This window comes from Mustelus asterias, chromosome 11 (genome assembly GCF_964213995.1).
Source record: "Mustelus asterias chromosome 11, sMusAst1.hap1.1, whole genome shotgun sequence".
Classification (NCBI taxonomy): Eukaryota; Metazoa; Chordata; class Chondrichthyes; order Carcharhiniformes; family Triakidae; genus Mustelus; species Mustelus asterias.
In genome coordinates this window covers 23,112,955-23,130,655 of record NC_135811.1, presented here as the reverse complement: position 1 = coordinate 23,130,655, position 17,701 = coordinate 23,112,955, and the positions used below count along the sequence as shown (strand labels likewise).

Here is a 17,701-nt window from a genome sequence, read left to right as displayed (position 1 = left end):
TGGAATGAAAAATTAGTCTCTGCAACGTTGACCATGTAAACATTGGATTGTCTATAGATCCATCTAGTGTTCTCATGTCATTTAAGGAAGGCAATCTGCTGTCCCCACCTGAGCTGACTCCAGACCCACAGCAATGTGGTGACTCTTAAGTTCCCTCTGAAATGGCTTTGAAAACCACTTAGTTGTCAAGGAGATGGCTCACCATCATTGCAGGGATAGTTTGGGAAGAGGCAATCAATGCAGCAATGCTCGCATTCTGTGAACAAATAAAACTGGTATTGTGGATCTCAGTGCATTGTAAATGAGCGGTTTGGTATAAAGTTGCATACATACACATCCAGTAGGAGTTCTTCTGTAGTTTTATTCTTTGTTCTCTAATTTCCTTTTATGTTGAAACTATTCAACTCTGTGTAATGACCTGGAAAACCAGGGTGATTAACTTATAAGTAATTTTAGAAAATAAGGATGAGATGCTGGGCGAAGTTGTTGAAAACCATTGTGAAATTAATAGCGATGACTGCGGATTTTTTAATTAGCTGCCTGCTTTTAGAAAATGGTGCATCAGCTGAAGAGAGAACCTGCCAGTAACACTCCAGTTATGGCAAGAATAGCTTCTGTGTCTGGATTAAACCTTTGTTATTTAGTTCCTTTTTAAACCTTATTAATTTCTCCATTCATTTATATTGCAGAGGCTACAGATGACAGATGTTTCAAGTATACAGACTGTGGTAGCTGCACTGCCAATACAAATGGGTGTCAGTGGTGTGAGGATAAGATGTGTATTTCTGCTGGAAGCAACTGTACTATGGTGAGTTGAAGTAAAAGTTACATCACCCTTTATAATAATGGTCTACATAAACAGTTTTGCATCAGCACTGTTGAATCTTTTAATTATGTTTCTAATGTTTAAGGTTTTTAAAAATCTAATTAAATTGTATAGTTTTAATTTGCTTCAAAATAGTTTTGGCTTTACATGGTTATACGCTGAGCAGTTTAACTCAGTTGGTAAGTCATCCATGTTGTAGGTTATTGGATACAGCTCAGTTGGTCTAATGATATTTTCATAGTGTCAGAATCATAGAATCATTACAGTACAGAAAGAGCCCATTCAGCCCATCATGCCTGCAACGACAACACCCTATCTTTGTGACCCCATATATTTACCCTGCTAATCCCCCAAAACTAGGGTTAATTTAGTATGGCCAATCAACCTAACCCACACATCTTTGGACTGTGGGGAGAAACCGGAGCACCTGGAGGAAACCCATGCAGACACGGGGAGAATGTGCAAGCTCAACACAGACAGTGACCCAAACCGAGAATTAAATCCGGGTCCCTGGAGCTGTGCCACTGTTCTGCCCCTAAGTAGGTTAACTGGATTTATTTCTTAACTACAAGAATTATGTACATGTATATGGTAAAGAGTTTGAGCTCGGAGCTGTCTCTATACTTTGCTGTTAGCACAGTTTTGTCCAACACTAGACTGACCCCTAGGTGTGGACCATGTGCTCTCATCATTGTGCCGGCGGTACTGTACTTAGGCCCCCTGTCTATGCTCAACCCTTATACTACATCTCTCCCACATCTTTATCCAACTCAAGTTCAGTATTAAGTTATTCTAATTTATCCCATGCATTTGCATCATTATTAGCACCACATCTCCCCTCTTCATATGTTCAGATGGTCTGGAGACCTTAGAACCCCTCTGTTTCTCATTCACACTATGGTCTGAGAAGTGGTAGACTTCGTCGTTGCAGGTTATTTATGTTGATTTGAAGATTATTCGGACATTTTGAGTATCTTGCTCACTGTCTTTCCACTGTAAGGCATTCTCTTTGACTGTACGTATCCTCTGGGCTGCCAACCAGATAGGACCAAGATTTATCATTGTCCTTCCTTATAATGGTTGATTGACGTCTTTAATACAGACCCTGTCCTCCTTTGTGAGAAGTGTCTGGTGTGGTATTTTTTGTTGTAGGTGGAGGCCTATTTCTACTTGTAGGACCGCTCTCTTGGATGATCTGGTAACCCCTGGTTACCAACCCTGATAGTTTTTTGGCAGGATTGGGAGTTTTGTGCCCATCAGGAGTTCAGATAGGCCTGGGCTACATTGTAACAGTGTGGACCAATAGGTTAGCAATGCTGTGGAAAAGTCTTTATTGATTTTTAAGAAAGCCTTTATTGGATGGCCCCCTCTTTTGGTCTCCCCATTTGACTCTCGGTATCTTGAGGAGCAAGGATGGTGGTGGAAGCTGGATGTGGTGGCAAAATACACAAAGTACTCATTTGAAAATTGTGGGCCTTTATTGAACATGATCTCCTCTCGGGTGTCGTGGCTAGTGAACATCTCTTTCAATGTCTTAATTACTGCCTCTGTGGTAATAACCCACCACTTTACGGAATGATTTGCTGTTGAACACAAATAACTTGATGCTCAGCATCTCCAATGGCCTGGTAGGGAATTATATGGGGATAAAGGGCTACCTTTGGTCCTGCCTGTGCAGTGCAAAAACCTGACAGTTTGCTATGGTGCCCTCAATCGCCCTGGAAATGCCTGGACACCAGACAGTTGATTTGGCCCCGGTTCTGCACTTTGTGAAGCCCAGGTTGCCTGGTGTATTTTCTGAAGTATCGCTGGCCAAAGGGAAACTGGGATGACCAACTGCTCATTCTAGACCAGGAGATTGTTGATGACCGTAATCTGTTTTTGTTGTTCAAACCAAACTTGCATGGTACCACTACTTGGTCACTATTGTGGCCACCTTTGTTGATAGTGGCAGTGGAGGCAGGCATAGTCCTCATCATATGTTTGTGTCTGACAAATCTGTTGGCGTTTACTTGTGGTGGCTGGCAGGGATCATCTTGTCAAAGGGGAGTGTGCTTCCAGCTATTCAATGAGATTGAAGTCCTGTTTTATCAGAAGGCTACTCTGACCCTGGAAATGTCGGCCATTATTTGTTTTCTATCTTGCACCGTCTCATATGTGTGGGCAAAACCTCTGGATTCTGGGAGGCCTCTTTCCTAGCTCCTTTTCATCCAGTCAGGAGACGAGTGGCTTTTGGTCTGTTTTGATTGTGACCTTGAGGCTATAATGTGAAAACTTCTCGCATGCCCACTTGACTGCAACAGCTTCCTTTTCTATGACGACATCTCACATCTGTGTCCAACAGTCCTCTGGAAGCATTGTAAATTGTGGTAGCATGGCTAAGCAACCTGAGGCGCTGGATTAGGCATTGGTCTCTTTGAAGGTATGGGTTTGAATCCTGCTGTTAATAAGAACACAAGAACATAAGAACTAGGAGCAGGAGTAGGCCATCTGGCCCCTCGAGCCTGCTCCGCCATTCAATAAGATCATGGCTGATCCTTTCGTGGACTCGGCTCTACTTACCCGTCCGCTCACCATAACCCCTTAATTCCTTTACTGTTCAAAAATTTATCTATCCTTGCCTTAAAAACATTCAATGCTTCACTGGGCAGGGAATTCCACAGATTCACAACCCTTTGTGTGAAGAAGTTCCTCCTCAACTCAGTCCTAAATCTGCTTCGCCTTATTTTGAGGCTATGCCCCCTAGTTCTAGTTTCACCTGCCAGTGGAAACAACTTCCCTGCTTCTAGCTTATCTATTCCCTTCATAATCTTATGTTTCTATAAGATCTCCCCTCATTCTTCAGAATTCCAATGCGTATAGCCCCAGTCTACTCGGTGTCTCCTCATAAGCCAACCCTCTCAACTCCGGAATCAACCTAGTGAATCTTCTTTGCACCCCCTCCAGTGCCAGTATATCTTTTCTCAAATAAGGAGACCAAAACTGTACACAGTACTCCAAGGTGTGGCCTCACCAGCACCTTATACAACATAACCTTGCTGTTTTTAAACTCCATCCCTCTAGCAATAAAGGACAAAATTCCATTTGCCTTCTTAATTACCTGCTGCACCTGCACCCAACTCCTTGAGATTGATGCACAAGGACACCCAGGTCCCTCTGCACAGCAGCATGCTGCAATTTTTTACCATTTAAATAATAGTCCATTTTGCTGTTATTCCTACCAAAATGGATGACCTCACATTTACCAACATTGTACTCATCTGCCAGACCCTTGCCCACTCACTTAGACTATATATATCCCTTTGCAGACTTTCAGCGTCCTCTGCACACTTTGCTCTGCCACCCATCTTAGTGTCATCTGTGAATTTTGACACACTACACTTGGTTCCCAACTCCAAATCATCCAGGTAAATCCTAAACAATAGCGGTCCCAACACTGATCCCTGAGGCACACCACTAGTCACTAATCACCAATCAGAAAAACACCCATTTACCCCCACTCTTTGCTTTCTGTTAGTTAACCAATCCTCTATCCATGCTAATACATTACCGGTAACACCGTGCACCTTTATCTTATGTAGCAGTCTTTGGTGCGGCACTTTGTCAAATGCCTTCTGGAAATCCAGATACACCACATCCACAGGTTCCCCATTGTCCATTGCACATGTAATGTTCTCAAAGAATTCTACCAAATTAGTCAAACATGACTTGCCCTTCATGAATCCATGTTGCGTCTTACCAATGGAACAATTCATAATTATAATTAGACAATGCTGTTGCCAAACATTCAGCTGGTTCCATTTTGGGGGGCTGGTTTAGCTCAGTTGGCTGGACAACTGGTTAGTGATGCAGATCCCATACTGGCTGAGGTTATTTATGAAAATCTGCCTTCTCAACTTTGCCCCTTACATGAGGACATCAGTCACCTCTTCCCCTCAAAGGGGGAGCAGCCGACGGTCATCTGGGACTATGGCGACTTTACCTTTACCTTTAAACTGCTCATTGATTTCCATCCAGTTGTTCCTGGTGTGAGTGAATGCTTCATTTGATGCGAGTCTCAAGACTATTGTATACATAGACATAGAATCCCTACAGTGTAGACGGAGACCATTTGGCCCGTCGAGTCTGCACTGACTGTCTGACAGAGTATCTTAGGCCATTTCCCCCACCCTACCCCCGTAATCTGACACAGTTACCATGGTTTATCTCCCTAACCTACACATTTCGGGACCCTAAGGAGCAATTTAGCATGGCCAATCCACCTAACCTGCTCATCTTTGGACTATTTTTGGTCTTTCTCTAGCAGATGCCTCAAATATTCTGTGATCTGTGTGGAGTTTGTACATTCTCCCCATGTCTTTGTGGGTTTCCTCCTGATGTTCTGTTTCCTCCCACAGTCCAAAGTTGTGCAGGTTAGGTTGATTGACCACACTAAATTGACCCTAGCGTCAGGGGGATTGGCGGGGTAATTATGTGGGGTTACGGGAATAGGGCCTGGGTGGGATTGTGGTTGTTAGAGACTCGACAGGCCGAATGGCCTCCTTCTGCACAGTAGGGATTCTATGTCTATGTATGCTATAGAATCTATGATGCTATGAAGTTTGGTAAAAGTTTTGTCAGCTGGTTCACCATCCCCAAGAATCACTGGAGGTCTGGAATTGAGGATGGGTTTGGGAACTCGTTAATAGCTTTAGTTTCCTGTGGATTCGCGGTGATGCCTTTGCTGAAGATGTAGCTCAGGAACAAAATTCATGTTTTGGGGAACTCTTATTTCCCTTTCTTCTAACACTGCCGAGCCTCTTGTCATTTTCCTCCACCATGAACCAAAACATCATATGTGACAAATGAGCCCCTGGAGGCCCTGGAAAATGGTTGACATTGTACATTGAAAAACCTTCGTGCTGCAGTGATTCCAATTGACAGGAGGTTAAAGTAGAATCTGCTGAAGGGGTAATGAATGTGGTCAGCAGTCAGGACTTCCTGTCAAGGGGGTTTACAAAAGCTATTGCTGGCACCCAGCATTGAAAATGCTGCGCTGTTCAAGAGTTTAGCTTCTCCAGCTTACTGCTTTATTAAGCTGTGTCAAGCCATGCCGATACGGATGGACCCCTTCAGTTTTGGGATTGAGACCATCCTGAAACACCATGTAGTTGGTTATGTGACTTTGGAGATGACTTCCATGTTTGTCATCTTGTCCAGCTCCTGCAGCACACGTTTTATAAGTGGATGGGGAATCTTCTGTGGCATGAATATGCACACTGGTTGAGCATTTTCCCTTGATGTGGTTTTGTATTCGTTTTTCATTGGCCCAGTCCTGTACAGAACTTTGGGAATTCAATTTTATATTTGAAGCCAGGCCCTTGATGGTCTTGGTCAATTTTTTGCAGAAGGTTAAGTTTGACTTATGCTTTGCAGCTTAGTAGTGGACAGATAGTTCTGATTGGGGACCACAAACTATCCTTGTGGGACCTTTTATCCTTGCATCTCAAGTGTTGCTTGTAGGTGTCTTCCTCCAGTGTTACAATCTCAGTTGATGTTATAACTGGTTCAGAAGGTTCCAGAATGGAATCCTGGCTCAAGAGACTGAACTTTAATTTTTTAAATAAAATTTGGAGGAAGAGTCACAGGACATCTAATTAGTTTTAACAAGGAAAAAAAATTATTAAACTTGAAAAGATTGGATTAAGATACGATGCTCTTTTAATCGCCCCTTTAGCTTAACTAATACACACAGAATTTAAGACTAACATGGATTACAAATTACATCTCAAGCTACAACAGTTTCAGTAACACAGCATCGCTTTAAACACACAAGATGCTGTGGTCAAATACACACTCCACTCTGAACTTCAAGTGAATGTCTGTAGATTTCTCCTCCGAATCCCCCCAGATAATTGTCATTGAATCATAGAATCCCTACAATGTAGAAAGAGGCCATCTAGCCCATTGAGCCTGCACTGAGAACGGTCCCACCCCGGCCCTATCCCTGTAACCTCGCATATTTACCCTGCTAATCTCCCAAACACTAAGGGGCAATTGAGCATGGCCAATCAACCTAACCCGCACATTGTTGGATTGCTGGAGGAAACTGGAGCACCCAGAGGAAACCCATGCAGATGCGGGGAGAACGTGCAAACTCTACACTGACAGTTACCCGAGGCCAGAATTGAACCCGGATCCCTGGCGCTGTGAGGCAGCAATGCTGACCACCATGTCACATGAGAGTTTCCAAACTCTACTCCCAAAAAACAAGCTTTAAAATCTTTTTTCACACGAATGCTTTCCATTAGTGACTTGCATTCTGAAATCCAGTCCAGGTTTTTCAAATGACAAACCTTAAACAAAGCTTCCACTGCACTTTTAACAATGAATCCCTCGGTTTTACCACTTCCCTTTTAGGGTTTCTTTGTCTTGACTGTGGTATAAACTGTTGACAATTGCTTTAACTATTGATTCCCAGACTCTGTTAAGATGGCATTAAACTTTTGATATACCTCTGAAGTCTACTTTCCCACTTTAAATCTGATTACTGCAACTGTCTCTAAAATTTTGTTTCATTTTCCCGTTCAATTATCCTGAACAATATCTTGGTCTCTACTCTCTGAACTTCAGTCTTTTTCAGACATTATTTATCTCCTGGTTATCTGGACTGTATTAGGTCCTTTGGGAAGCCTGCCGCTTTGCAGCTCCTGTCGAGTCTGTCTTCTGGCAGAGTTAAGAGATATTCACTCCTCAGTATCCTGTCTCCAACTGCAAACAAATTAAGCTAAAATTAAAAGCCTTCCTACCTCAAAATGCCCCTAGTTGCAAAGCAACCACTGCTCCTTCTATTTACCTTCATGCTGTAGCCGTCTCTAAGCACGATTGAAACACAGCTGGAACTGAACCGAACCTCTTGCCTACAAGCACCTTTGTCCAGCAAGAATATAACTATAGGTTTGTACCTTCCAGGTACAAAAACGTTAGCTTAAACCCATTTAAAATTATACCTTATTTCTAATGTTTACTAATATAAATCCTTAAAACTACCTTTGGTTTGCTAACACCAGGAACATTATACCTCCGCTGCGCTTAGGTGAATTGTGGGTGACATTCAGCTGTTGTATCATGAGCCATGGCTCACTGTCTGACAGGACCGCAACATTAGCCCCATATCCAACTAAAGCTTGTGAGCTGGTCATAACTAAAATGTCCGCATTCCAAAACAAAAATTAAGAACTTTGACTTCATCCAAGAAGCATGGCTGTATGTCCTGTTAGTGTGCAGTCTCAACTTCATGAATAATTTTTGGGTTTTCTGTCAGTTTAGATGTTTTCAGTTTGCACAGTTTGCCAAACTGTTCAACCCTGTTACATTGAAAGCAGTGGACTGAAACTGGAGGGCATTAATCTCACCTGTGGGGGCACTTTGCTCCACAATGCTGACAGAAATTGCTTGTTAGGGCATTGTTTCCCTTAGCCTGGTGTGTTTCTGTGCTGTTTAATTAACTGGAGTGTGGTGTTTCTTTTGTACCACATTTTACTTTGTCCTCCTAAAATGGACTTGTGCTGCACACTGAGTTCAGACAGCCTAACAACCTGATAGCTTTCTCGAGGGTTAGATCTTTCTTCATTTTCAGCATGTCTGAGAGTCCGACAACCATTCTGTTCCTGATAAATTCAGATTTTAGGTGTCTGTATTCGCAGCCTTCAGCCACCTTGGACAGTTCATTAATGAATGAGCCGGCAATGTCTCCTCACTGCTGGACATCTAATTAAATTTAGTCTTTTTGACGATTTTGTTGCTTGCTAGGTTAAAATAAGCATTGAATGATTTTAGTGCAATTTCAAATTTAACAGACGATTTAATTCCTCATCTAGCAATAATGTTGTCCGGTATTGGTTTGACTGAACTAAGCAGCATTTTATTTAACTTGTTCAGCTTCTGTCTTTTTTTCCAGACCTGAAGCAATTTTTTTCCCCCCAAGAAGTCCCAAATTATATGATTGATCTGGGCCTTGGATAAAACCAAATCAATCTGGAAGAGTGGATTTCTGATCCATGGTTAAAAAGTTTTGGTTCAGCTTTTAAGAATTTGCTGAAATTCAAGATGATGTTTGTTTGAAGATAAAGGTTTACCCATGCTGGCCGGTTTTGGCGCTGTCCCACTGCAGTGACCTTCATGCTCAGCCTTGAAAAGATTTTTAAAATGGCTGCTTGGATTGACGAGCTGCAGACTTCTCCATTTCAGTGCTGTGCTTTAGGGTTGCAAAAACATTGAATCCTGGCCATTGCATGTCTTTAAGGCTGATTCGTAGTCATGATTCTGCCGAATTAGTTCATTAATTTATTTTTTCTTTCGTTTTGGAGCGAGCTTGGAGACACATGTTCAGGCACCAGTTTTGGGAATCTGGTTTTTCAGGTAGAATTTTTAAATGGCAATTTCTGACCAGTGAAATATTTTGAAGTTTCTTGGGCTTTTCTTTATCGTGGGATTGAAAAGCTTTAGCTCAACTCTATTAGGTGTCCTAACTCTGCACTCTGAGAGTTGAAGCTGGACTTCCAAGAGATCTCCCGGAGCCTTCTGTTGCAGTAAGGAATTTAAATGTTCTACTTGTAGCTTCCAAGTCTTTTTTCAGAGCTTTTCCCTAGATGTTATGCACTGCCATTTTGCTTCTTGAGTTTTTCTTCAGGTCAGAATTTTTTTTTTTGCATTTTTCTTTAGTCTTGCAGGATTTTAGTAATTGTCTATATATTTTGCAAACTTTTGGGTTTTTTCATTCGATGCCACCATGTTGTCGGGTGTTGGATACCATTCAGTTGATCTTCATGAGGTCTTTGTAGTCTTAAGTAGTTTAACTGCACATATTTCTTAACGACAAGAACTATGTCTGTATGTATGTGTATATATGTCTCTTTTAATACTGTGCTATTAATCTATTTTATATTTGAGGTGGATTGCTTAAAGATGCAGTGTTTTGTTACAAGCGGATGCTACAAAGCCGGATAATTACTAATTTTTGTCATGTAATTGTTTATTTCGCAAACTTGATTAGTTTTTGTTTACCAAAGAAAAGTACTTTTGAGTGTTTTCTTGACTAAAGTAGTGGAAGGTGAGTTAGCTATACAGGGTTATATTGTCATGTGGTACAGAAATGGGAGGAGTTGGGTTTGTAGCTGAGAAAAACAGCTTTCTGCGTTCAGTCGCTGAAGAGAGCTTTCTAAAGATAAAAGCCTACAAGCAGCTCTCTCTCTCTACAAAATCTCTCTGGAAGCTCAAAAGCTATTAACCCAAGTCAAAGCAAGTATGCCTGGAGTTGCAAAATATTTTTGAAGTGGGGTTTAAGTCTATAAGATAAATATTGCTTAATTGGAACTGAATAGTGATAAGTTAGAAGTTGAGATTCTTTCATGTTTAAAGATTATTCAACAGTTGAAAATTAAACCGTTCCATTTTGTGTCATGAACAAACCTTGTTTCGATAAAAGAATCCCTAATTTGTCAGTGCAGTTACTCCTGAGGCGAAGCATCCTTCCCTTTCATTTATGCCAAAACAGAAAAATTGCTGGGGTCTAGTGTCGCTTCATGATATATTTGGGGGTTTCTGATCTCGCACCCTAACATTCTGTTCAACACTAGACTGACCCTTATGTGTGGATCACATGTTCTCTTACATTCACTGTGGGTGGTACAGTACTCTGTCCTATATTAGCACGAAATGTGCCAGATTCTTTTATTTAATCCAGAGTATCCTGGAGGCAAATGTGTAGATAACCATTGAGGGGTAACCTCTTCCTGCATGGATGTTGCAAGGCTTTGTTGTCCTTGGGTGTTCGCATGCTGCAGGAGTTTACATGTATTGCTTCACCCTGTGCAGGTACTGGTCCAACTGGTTGCAGTGTTATGATAATTCTTCTATTTGGTGATTCTCTGGCCCCATGTGCGAAGGCTGAAATCGTGTCATGGCTGGATAATCTCACGAGAGTGGCAATAACGTGATTTGCTCTGGGGAGAAATCATTATGACATTCTCCCCACCCCCAGCCTGCAACATAATCTGGTTTGTGCCCAGCGAGGGAGTGAGTCAGATTAGCATATTTAAATTCAAATTCAAGTGCCAGGGCCTGAAGGGGTGGCATGGAGGGCGGGTCCTGAAAGGGGGGCTCTGCTGACTCCATAGTGAGTTTTGCTCACCTGGAGGTGCTGGGGGCGGTTGCTGGTAGTGATCAGGTGACCTAATACTAGTGACGTGGCGGGGGGGGGGGGCTAGATTTGGCCAATCCAACCAGTGGGAGTCACCCTGCTTTTCCTGCTGGGGGGCAACACTTAAAATTCTTTGGGATAATTATGCCCATAGTTTTGGGTTAATTGCTGCTTTTATTTTCAAGGAAATACACTGTTAAATCAGTCCTTCCTGTCCGTTCATTTCCACACCCTCTTCCTTAAAATCAGTTAAGTTTCTTATTTTCCCAGTGCTGATGAGATGTCAGTGATGCCTCTCCACAAACACTGGCCGACCTGCTGAGAATTTGCATTATTATCTGTCTTCATTAAACTAGGTATTTGTTTATCAGACAATCTATCCTTTCAGCATTAAGCTTATGCATATGTAATTGTAGCTCTGATGAGCTCAGAGATACAATGCAAATATGAACGAAGCATCTGTGAAATTTCTGAGAGTTTTGCAAATGAGACTATTTTAAAACATCAATGCTTCATATATAGTGCTTCATGATATTTTGTGTGCAGCAACCATTTAAATGGCAGAATAAGACAGGGATACATTTCAGAACATGTGTAATTGGTCTATGTTTATGTTACAGGATTTATTTAATTTCACCAAGTTTAATGTTTATCTTTCTGCTGCCCTCCCAGATGTTTTCGACAGTATCATTTGAGTTACTAGGAGAAATTAGGAACTTGATATCGTAGTGCACTTGCTTTCGTGCAGGGACCTGTTTTGAAGTTCAGTTTATTGTATTAGAATGAATGTCTCTCTATCTGTTCCTACGTAACAAGATGACACTTTTCGAATTCAAGATGCGAGTTAAAGGAGAAAATTGGAAACTTTGTTCAGGAAGGCTGCACCGATAGATGTATGAAATGGCCCGGTTACTCTGGTAGCAATAGTGAAGGAATCCTTTTGAACTTTGGGTTTGCTGTGTCGCTGTGATATGTGAAGGAAGCTTTAAGCTTCATCTATTTTTAATCTAAGCTGTGAATGTTTGTTGAAACCAATCTATTAATTTGAATACAAAGTACAAAAACAAATACTTGCGCTGAATAACGTCTTTTATGACCAATGAATGTGAGCTTTTTAAAATTTGGCATTGTATTAAAAGCATGTTTTTCCAAATGTTCTGAAATGATGTAGTACAATTATTTTTGGTGCAAGGGAGGAGGCATGTGCAAATTTGTGTAATGGTATTTATGGGTTGCCAGCTTATGAATGGTAGAGTCTGTCACATGTACCTTATTTGAAAGAATAGAAATACAGGCTTGCATTTATGTAATGCATTTTACAACCGCCAGATGTCCCAAAGCTCTTTACAGCCAATGACATAATTTTGTGTTACAGTCACTGTTGTAATTTGGGAAATGTGCCAGCCTGTTCAGTGCACTGCAGACCCTTACAATCTATAAATCTGATGATGACCAGATAATCTGTTTTGTGATGTTGATTAAGATTGAATATTGGCCAGGACATATTACCCAGGATAATTGCCCTGCTCTTAAAGTGCCGTGGGATCTCTTGCATCTGCCAGAGAAGGCAGATGGGGCCTCTGAAAGATGACATCTCTGACAGTGCAGCATTGCGCTGGAATGTCAGTTTTTTTTTTGTGAATCCAGAAGTTGTTGAATTCTTTAGTAAATCATCCCTTGCATATAGAGACATAGTAAGAAGTCACACAACACCAGGTTAAAGTCCAATGGTAACACGAGCTTTCAGAGTGCTGCCCCTTCACATGCTACCAAATAAACCTGTTGGACTTAACCTGGTGTTGTAAGATTTCTTACTGTACATTTATCGTAATAGCATTGTCACTTGCAAGTTATTAGGGGTGAGGAAATGTCCAATTCAAACAAAAGGTTGAAAAGGTTTGGTTTTTTTTTTAAACGGAAACTCATATTTCTGAGAGCTTCTTATTTCAACAGATTAATATTATGCAATTTATCTTAATACATAACCAAACAATTGCTTAACAAATACCCTAAACATAAATCTTCCACCAATATATCCTTTCTTTAAGTACTGAAACCAAAGTATGCCCATATCCTTTTTATCGTCCACTTTTACTCATCATAGCTGATCTGTTGTTGTTTCTCCTGCTTTAAAAATATTAGGTTTGAAATTAAGACTTGTAAACGATTCCAAACCATTTTCCATCTGACATTTTCAGACCTTTTCTGACATTTGGACCAGTCCAACGTCGGCATCTCCACATTATGGAGACAGAGTGAAAGGTCTTAAATAAAGGCAAATTGATCATTGGAATTTTAATTCAACTGCATCTTATGTTGCCCAAAACCATTTGGGTGTTAATAAGGAAAGATTTATGTCTAGGGTATTTGTTAAGCAATTGTTTGGTTATGTATTAAGATAAATTGCATAATATTAATCTGTTGAAATAAGAAGCTCTCAGAAATATGAGTTTCCGTTTAAAAAAAAAAACCCAAACCTTTTCAACCTCTTGTTGTTTTGTTTGAATTGGACATTTCCTCACCCCTAATAACTTGCAAGTGACAAAGCTATTACGATAAATTCTCAACCGAGAATGAGCAGGTGGTTCAGGAGAAATTTGTTTTATGCAGAAAATTGTTCAGGGGTAAAATAATCGCTGTAGGTGGTGATTGTGACATTGCATCTCTAAAGGGTAAATTAGATAGACATTTGAAGCAGATAAGTTGCCATGTGATGGGAAAACTGAAACAGTGAGATTAAAACTGGTGAACGTGATTGGTTGAAAGGCCTTTTTCTGAGCTGTAGAATTGCATGGAAAACAGTATAGTGTGACAGTTAAGGAAGTATTGGGGTGATTGCATTGGATCAGAAGTTCAAATTTAGCAACTGATTCAGGCTATAACTTGCTTTGCCTTTACAGAAGATGGGATTGCATACATCAGATATAAAGCTAGAAAGCGGGCATTTGGCCGTAACCAGCCCATTCTGGTGTTTGTGCCGCACACGAGCCTCCTTCCATTTTTTCTCATTTAAATTTTTCCTTGTAACCATGTTTTCTTCTCCCTAATATGCTTGTCTAACCTCTCCTTGAATGCATCTTTTTTTTTTATGTTTCCCCAGCATTTGTTTAAAGATATTGTTTTTGACAAAATCTAAATTTGATGATAGTTGTGAAGAAAAGTTTCAACTGTAACAGTGAGTTTAGTTAGCAGTTTCAATAGTCTGAACCATTGAAATTACTAACAAGTTCTAAAGCTTCAGCTTGTATTGAGTACAATTCACTTTTTTCATGCTCCATTGTGCTCAACCCCACTCCCCCAGTTTTCCATCCATACTTTATCTCTCTGAAAAAGGGAAGCTTGGCTGCAAATAAGAAATGACTATTGAAAGTTGTGGGATGGATTCTGTATTCTACATGGCGGATTCAAACTCTTCATGCAACATGCAATTCATCATAACTTCCACCAATATATCCTTTCTTTAAGTACTGAAACCAAAGTATGCCCATAGCCTTTTTATCGTCCACTTTTACTCATCATAGCTGATCTGTTGTTGTTTCTCCTGCTTTAAAAATATTAGGTTTGAAATTAAGACCTGTAAACGATTCCAAACCATTTTCCATCTGACATTTTCAGACTTTTTCTGACATTTGGACCAGTAATGTCCAGTTATGTTTGCATATTTTAAAAAAATGTACTTTTCAGTAGTACTAGATATTAAATGAGGAGTTTAATGTGATGTTTTATGTTGTGATTGCACTAAACTGTGGTAAAATATTCAGTGACAATTTTAAACGTTTCTTCTCCTAGTCTGTGACAAACAGTACCAAATGCCGTGTGCGGAATGAGCATATTTGTAGCAAATTTACAAGCTGCAAGACCTGCTCAATGAAGCTTAACTGTCAGTGGGATCAGCGAAACCAGGAGTGTCAAGCTTTACCAGGTAAAAATCTGAACAAGCCAAAATGTACATGTAAAAGAAATGAACTACTGTCATAGACTGTCCTCTGCTTAAGATACTACAATAATGTACAGCTTTTAATTTTGTTACCATCTACTAACTGAACCAATCCTGGTAATTGTTTCAAATTATAAATGATAAAATGGTCATTGCAAGTTCTTTAAAATCTTTCCTCATGTTTAAGTGGTAATTTTGTTGTCATTGTCCTTGATGTCACATTCATTGCAAGAAATAGAATAATGTGGTTACCAAATAAAGTACTCCTCAGACATTTAAAAAAATGGAGAAAAGAGAGACTGTTATTCTCTGCTTGGTGCTTGTACCAGCCAATCCTGTTTTGGGGTCTAACTTGATGATTTTATTTGATTTTCCTGCCTCAGATTTTGATCCTTCTACTTTCTCAAATGATCGTGCACAATTTGAACTTCCCTTTCTGGTGAAGATGCTGTAATAAAAATGCATGCAATGGAGACACAGCAAGCTTTCTTTTAAGTTAAATTTTTAAAATTCAAAACATTGAGGAAGGAAAAATGGCCCTTCTTAAAATGGTTAAAAAATAACTGGTTTACCCTTAGAAAATGTTAAATGAAAGCAGTTTTCCCACAAAAGGACTAAATGTAGATGATGCTTGCTTATTTTTAATTCAAAAGATTCTCCCCTCATTTAATTAGTTAAGCAGATTTTTCAGGAGCTTATCATTTTAATGACTACTTGTGATGTGGTGGAGGGGAAATTATATGGAACGCAACTTTGAAGTTTATTTCAAAGGATGATTCAAGGAGAAAGTGATTGCCCATTGGAAAACAAATTGGTATTTTTGCAAAAAGGAAAAAAATTGGCTGTAAAATAGTTTCATAAAACAACTTAGGTCTTCTAACTTGATGCTTTTTGCAGTTGGCAAACTGTCACCAGCCTGTAGGATAATTCTGAATGGTGGTTGACAAACAGTGGTGCATGTATGTGATTGCTTGACAATTTAGGTGACTGGGAACATCTGTAAAATTCATAGTTGCTTTGTGCCATTTCACCATACGTCACTCGTGTTTCAAGATCTTGAAAAAGGTATAAAAACTGTTTTTGTTCCTACAATTCCAGCTCACCTTTGCGGAGAAGGCTGGAGCCACGTTGGGGATGTCTGCCTCCGGATCAATGCAAGTCGAGAAAACTATGATAATGCAAAACTTTATTGCTACAATCTTAGTGGAAACCTGGCATCTCTTACTACATCAAAGGAAGTTGAATTTGTTCTAGATGAGCTGCACAAATATACAGTTCAGGTACTTGAGATTAAGTCTTCCAATTTGTCCAATTTTGCATGGTTAGTGGATGCATACTATGAAGCATTAAAAGAGGCCAGTCGGCTCACTGAGTTTGCACTGCCATTCGATGAGATCATGACTGATCAGATGTTTTAATCTTCAACTCCACTTTTTCACTTTATCCGCAAAACCCTTGATTCCTTTACTGATTATAAATCAGTCTATCTCAACCTTGAACATACTAAATGACCCAGCCTCTATAGCTCTATAGCAGTAAAGAATTCCACAGGTTCACTACCCTCAGAGAACAAATTCCTCCTCATCTCTGTCTTAACTGGGGGACCCTGTACTCTGAGGTTATACCCTCTGGTCCCAGACCCTCCCACAAGGGAAACAACCTCTCGGCATTTATCCTGTCAAGCCCCCTGAGAGTCCTATATGTCTCAATAAGATCACCTCTTATTCTTCTCAACTCCTGTGAGTACAGACCCAACCTGCTCAATCTTACCTCATAAGAAAATGCCTCCATACCAGGGATCGACTCAGTGAACCTTGTCTGGACTCCCTCCAATGCCAGAATATCTTGGATAGAATCCCTACAGTGCAGAAGGAGGCCATTCGACCCATCGAGCCCGCACTGACTACAATCCCACCCAGGCCCCACTCGCATAACCCCACATATTTACCCTGCTAACCCCTCTGACATTAGGGTCAATTTAGCATGGCCAATCAACCATATCCGCATATCTTTGGACTGTTTGGAGGAAACCAGAACACCTGGAGGAAACCCACGCAGACACGGGGAGAATGTGCAAACTCCACACAGGCAGTGACCCGAGGCCGGAATTGAACCTGGGTCCCTGGCATTGTGAGGCACCGTGTTGCCCAATGAGGGGCCCAAAACTGTTCACAGTATTGCAGGTGTGGCCTAACTAGTTTTAGCAAGACTTCCCTATTTTTATATTCCCTTTGAAATAAAGGCCAACATTCCATTTGCCCTCCCATTACCTGCTGAACTTGCATGCTAGCTTTTTGTGATTTATGCATAATTTGACATTATAGGATGTTTTAATATTTTTTTCTGATGAGAATAAACCTAACTATAGCTCTTTCTTTGGTTTTATGATGTTTTGTCTTATTTTGATACCTTGATACAGTAGTGTAGGTTAGTTATGCTGCCATTTTACTTTAAACCTCAATAATATAGTGTCAAAAGTTATTATTCCGCTGATTTGTTTTATTTTGGCACTTCAGTAACAAACTATCCTGATGTGCTCATAATCAAAAGGCAGCTGCTCCCATCAACAAGCTGAACACTCCCAAGTCCGAAGCCAATGGGGTCACACCAGGAAAAGAATTGGGAAGCAATGTCCTATTGATAAAGTAAAAAGTAGAGTTTATTTATCAGTCACAAGTCGGCTAACATTCACACTGAAATGAAGTTACTGTGAAAATCCCCTAGTTGCCACACTCTGGCATCTGTTCGGATACACTGA

At 40.4% G+C, this 17,701-nt stretch overlaps 1 protein-coding gene across 1 annotated transcript in view; it reads left to right on the top strand.

Annotated features, from left to right (window-relative positions):
* Positions 1-17,701, top strand: part of atrnl1b (attractin-like 1b) — an 887,738-nt gene that overhangs the window by 213,851 nt on the left and 656,186 nt on the right. The window contains exons 13-15 of the mRNA XM_078223252.1: positions 690-808; positions 14,796-14,928; positions 16,042-16,223. Coding sequence (XP_078079378.1) covers positions 690-808; positions 14,796-14,928; positions 16,042-16,223 — 434 coding nt within the window. The remainder of the gene's footprint in view (positions 1-689; positions 809-14,795; positions 14,929-16,041; positions 16,224-17,701) is intronic.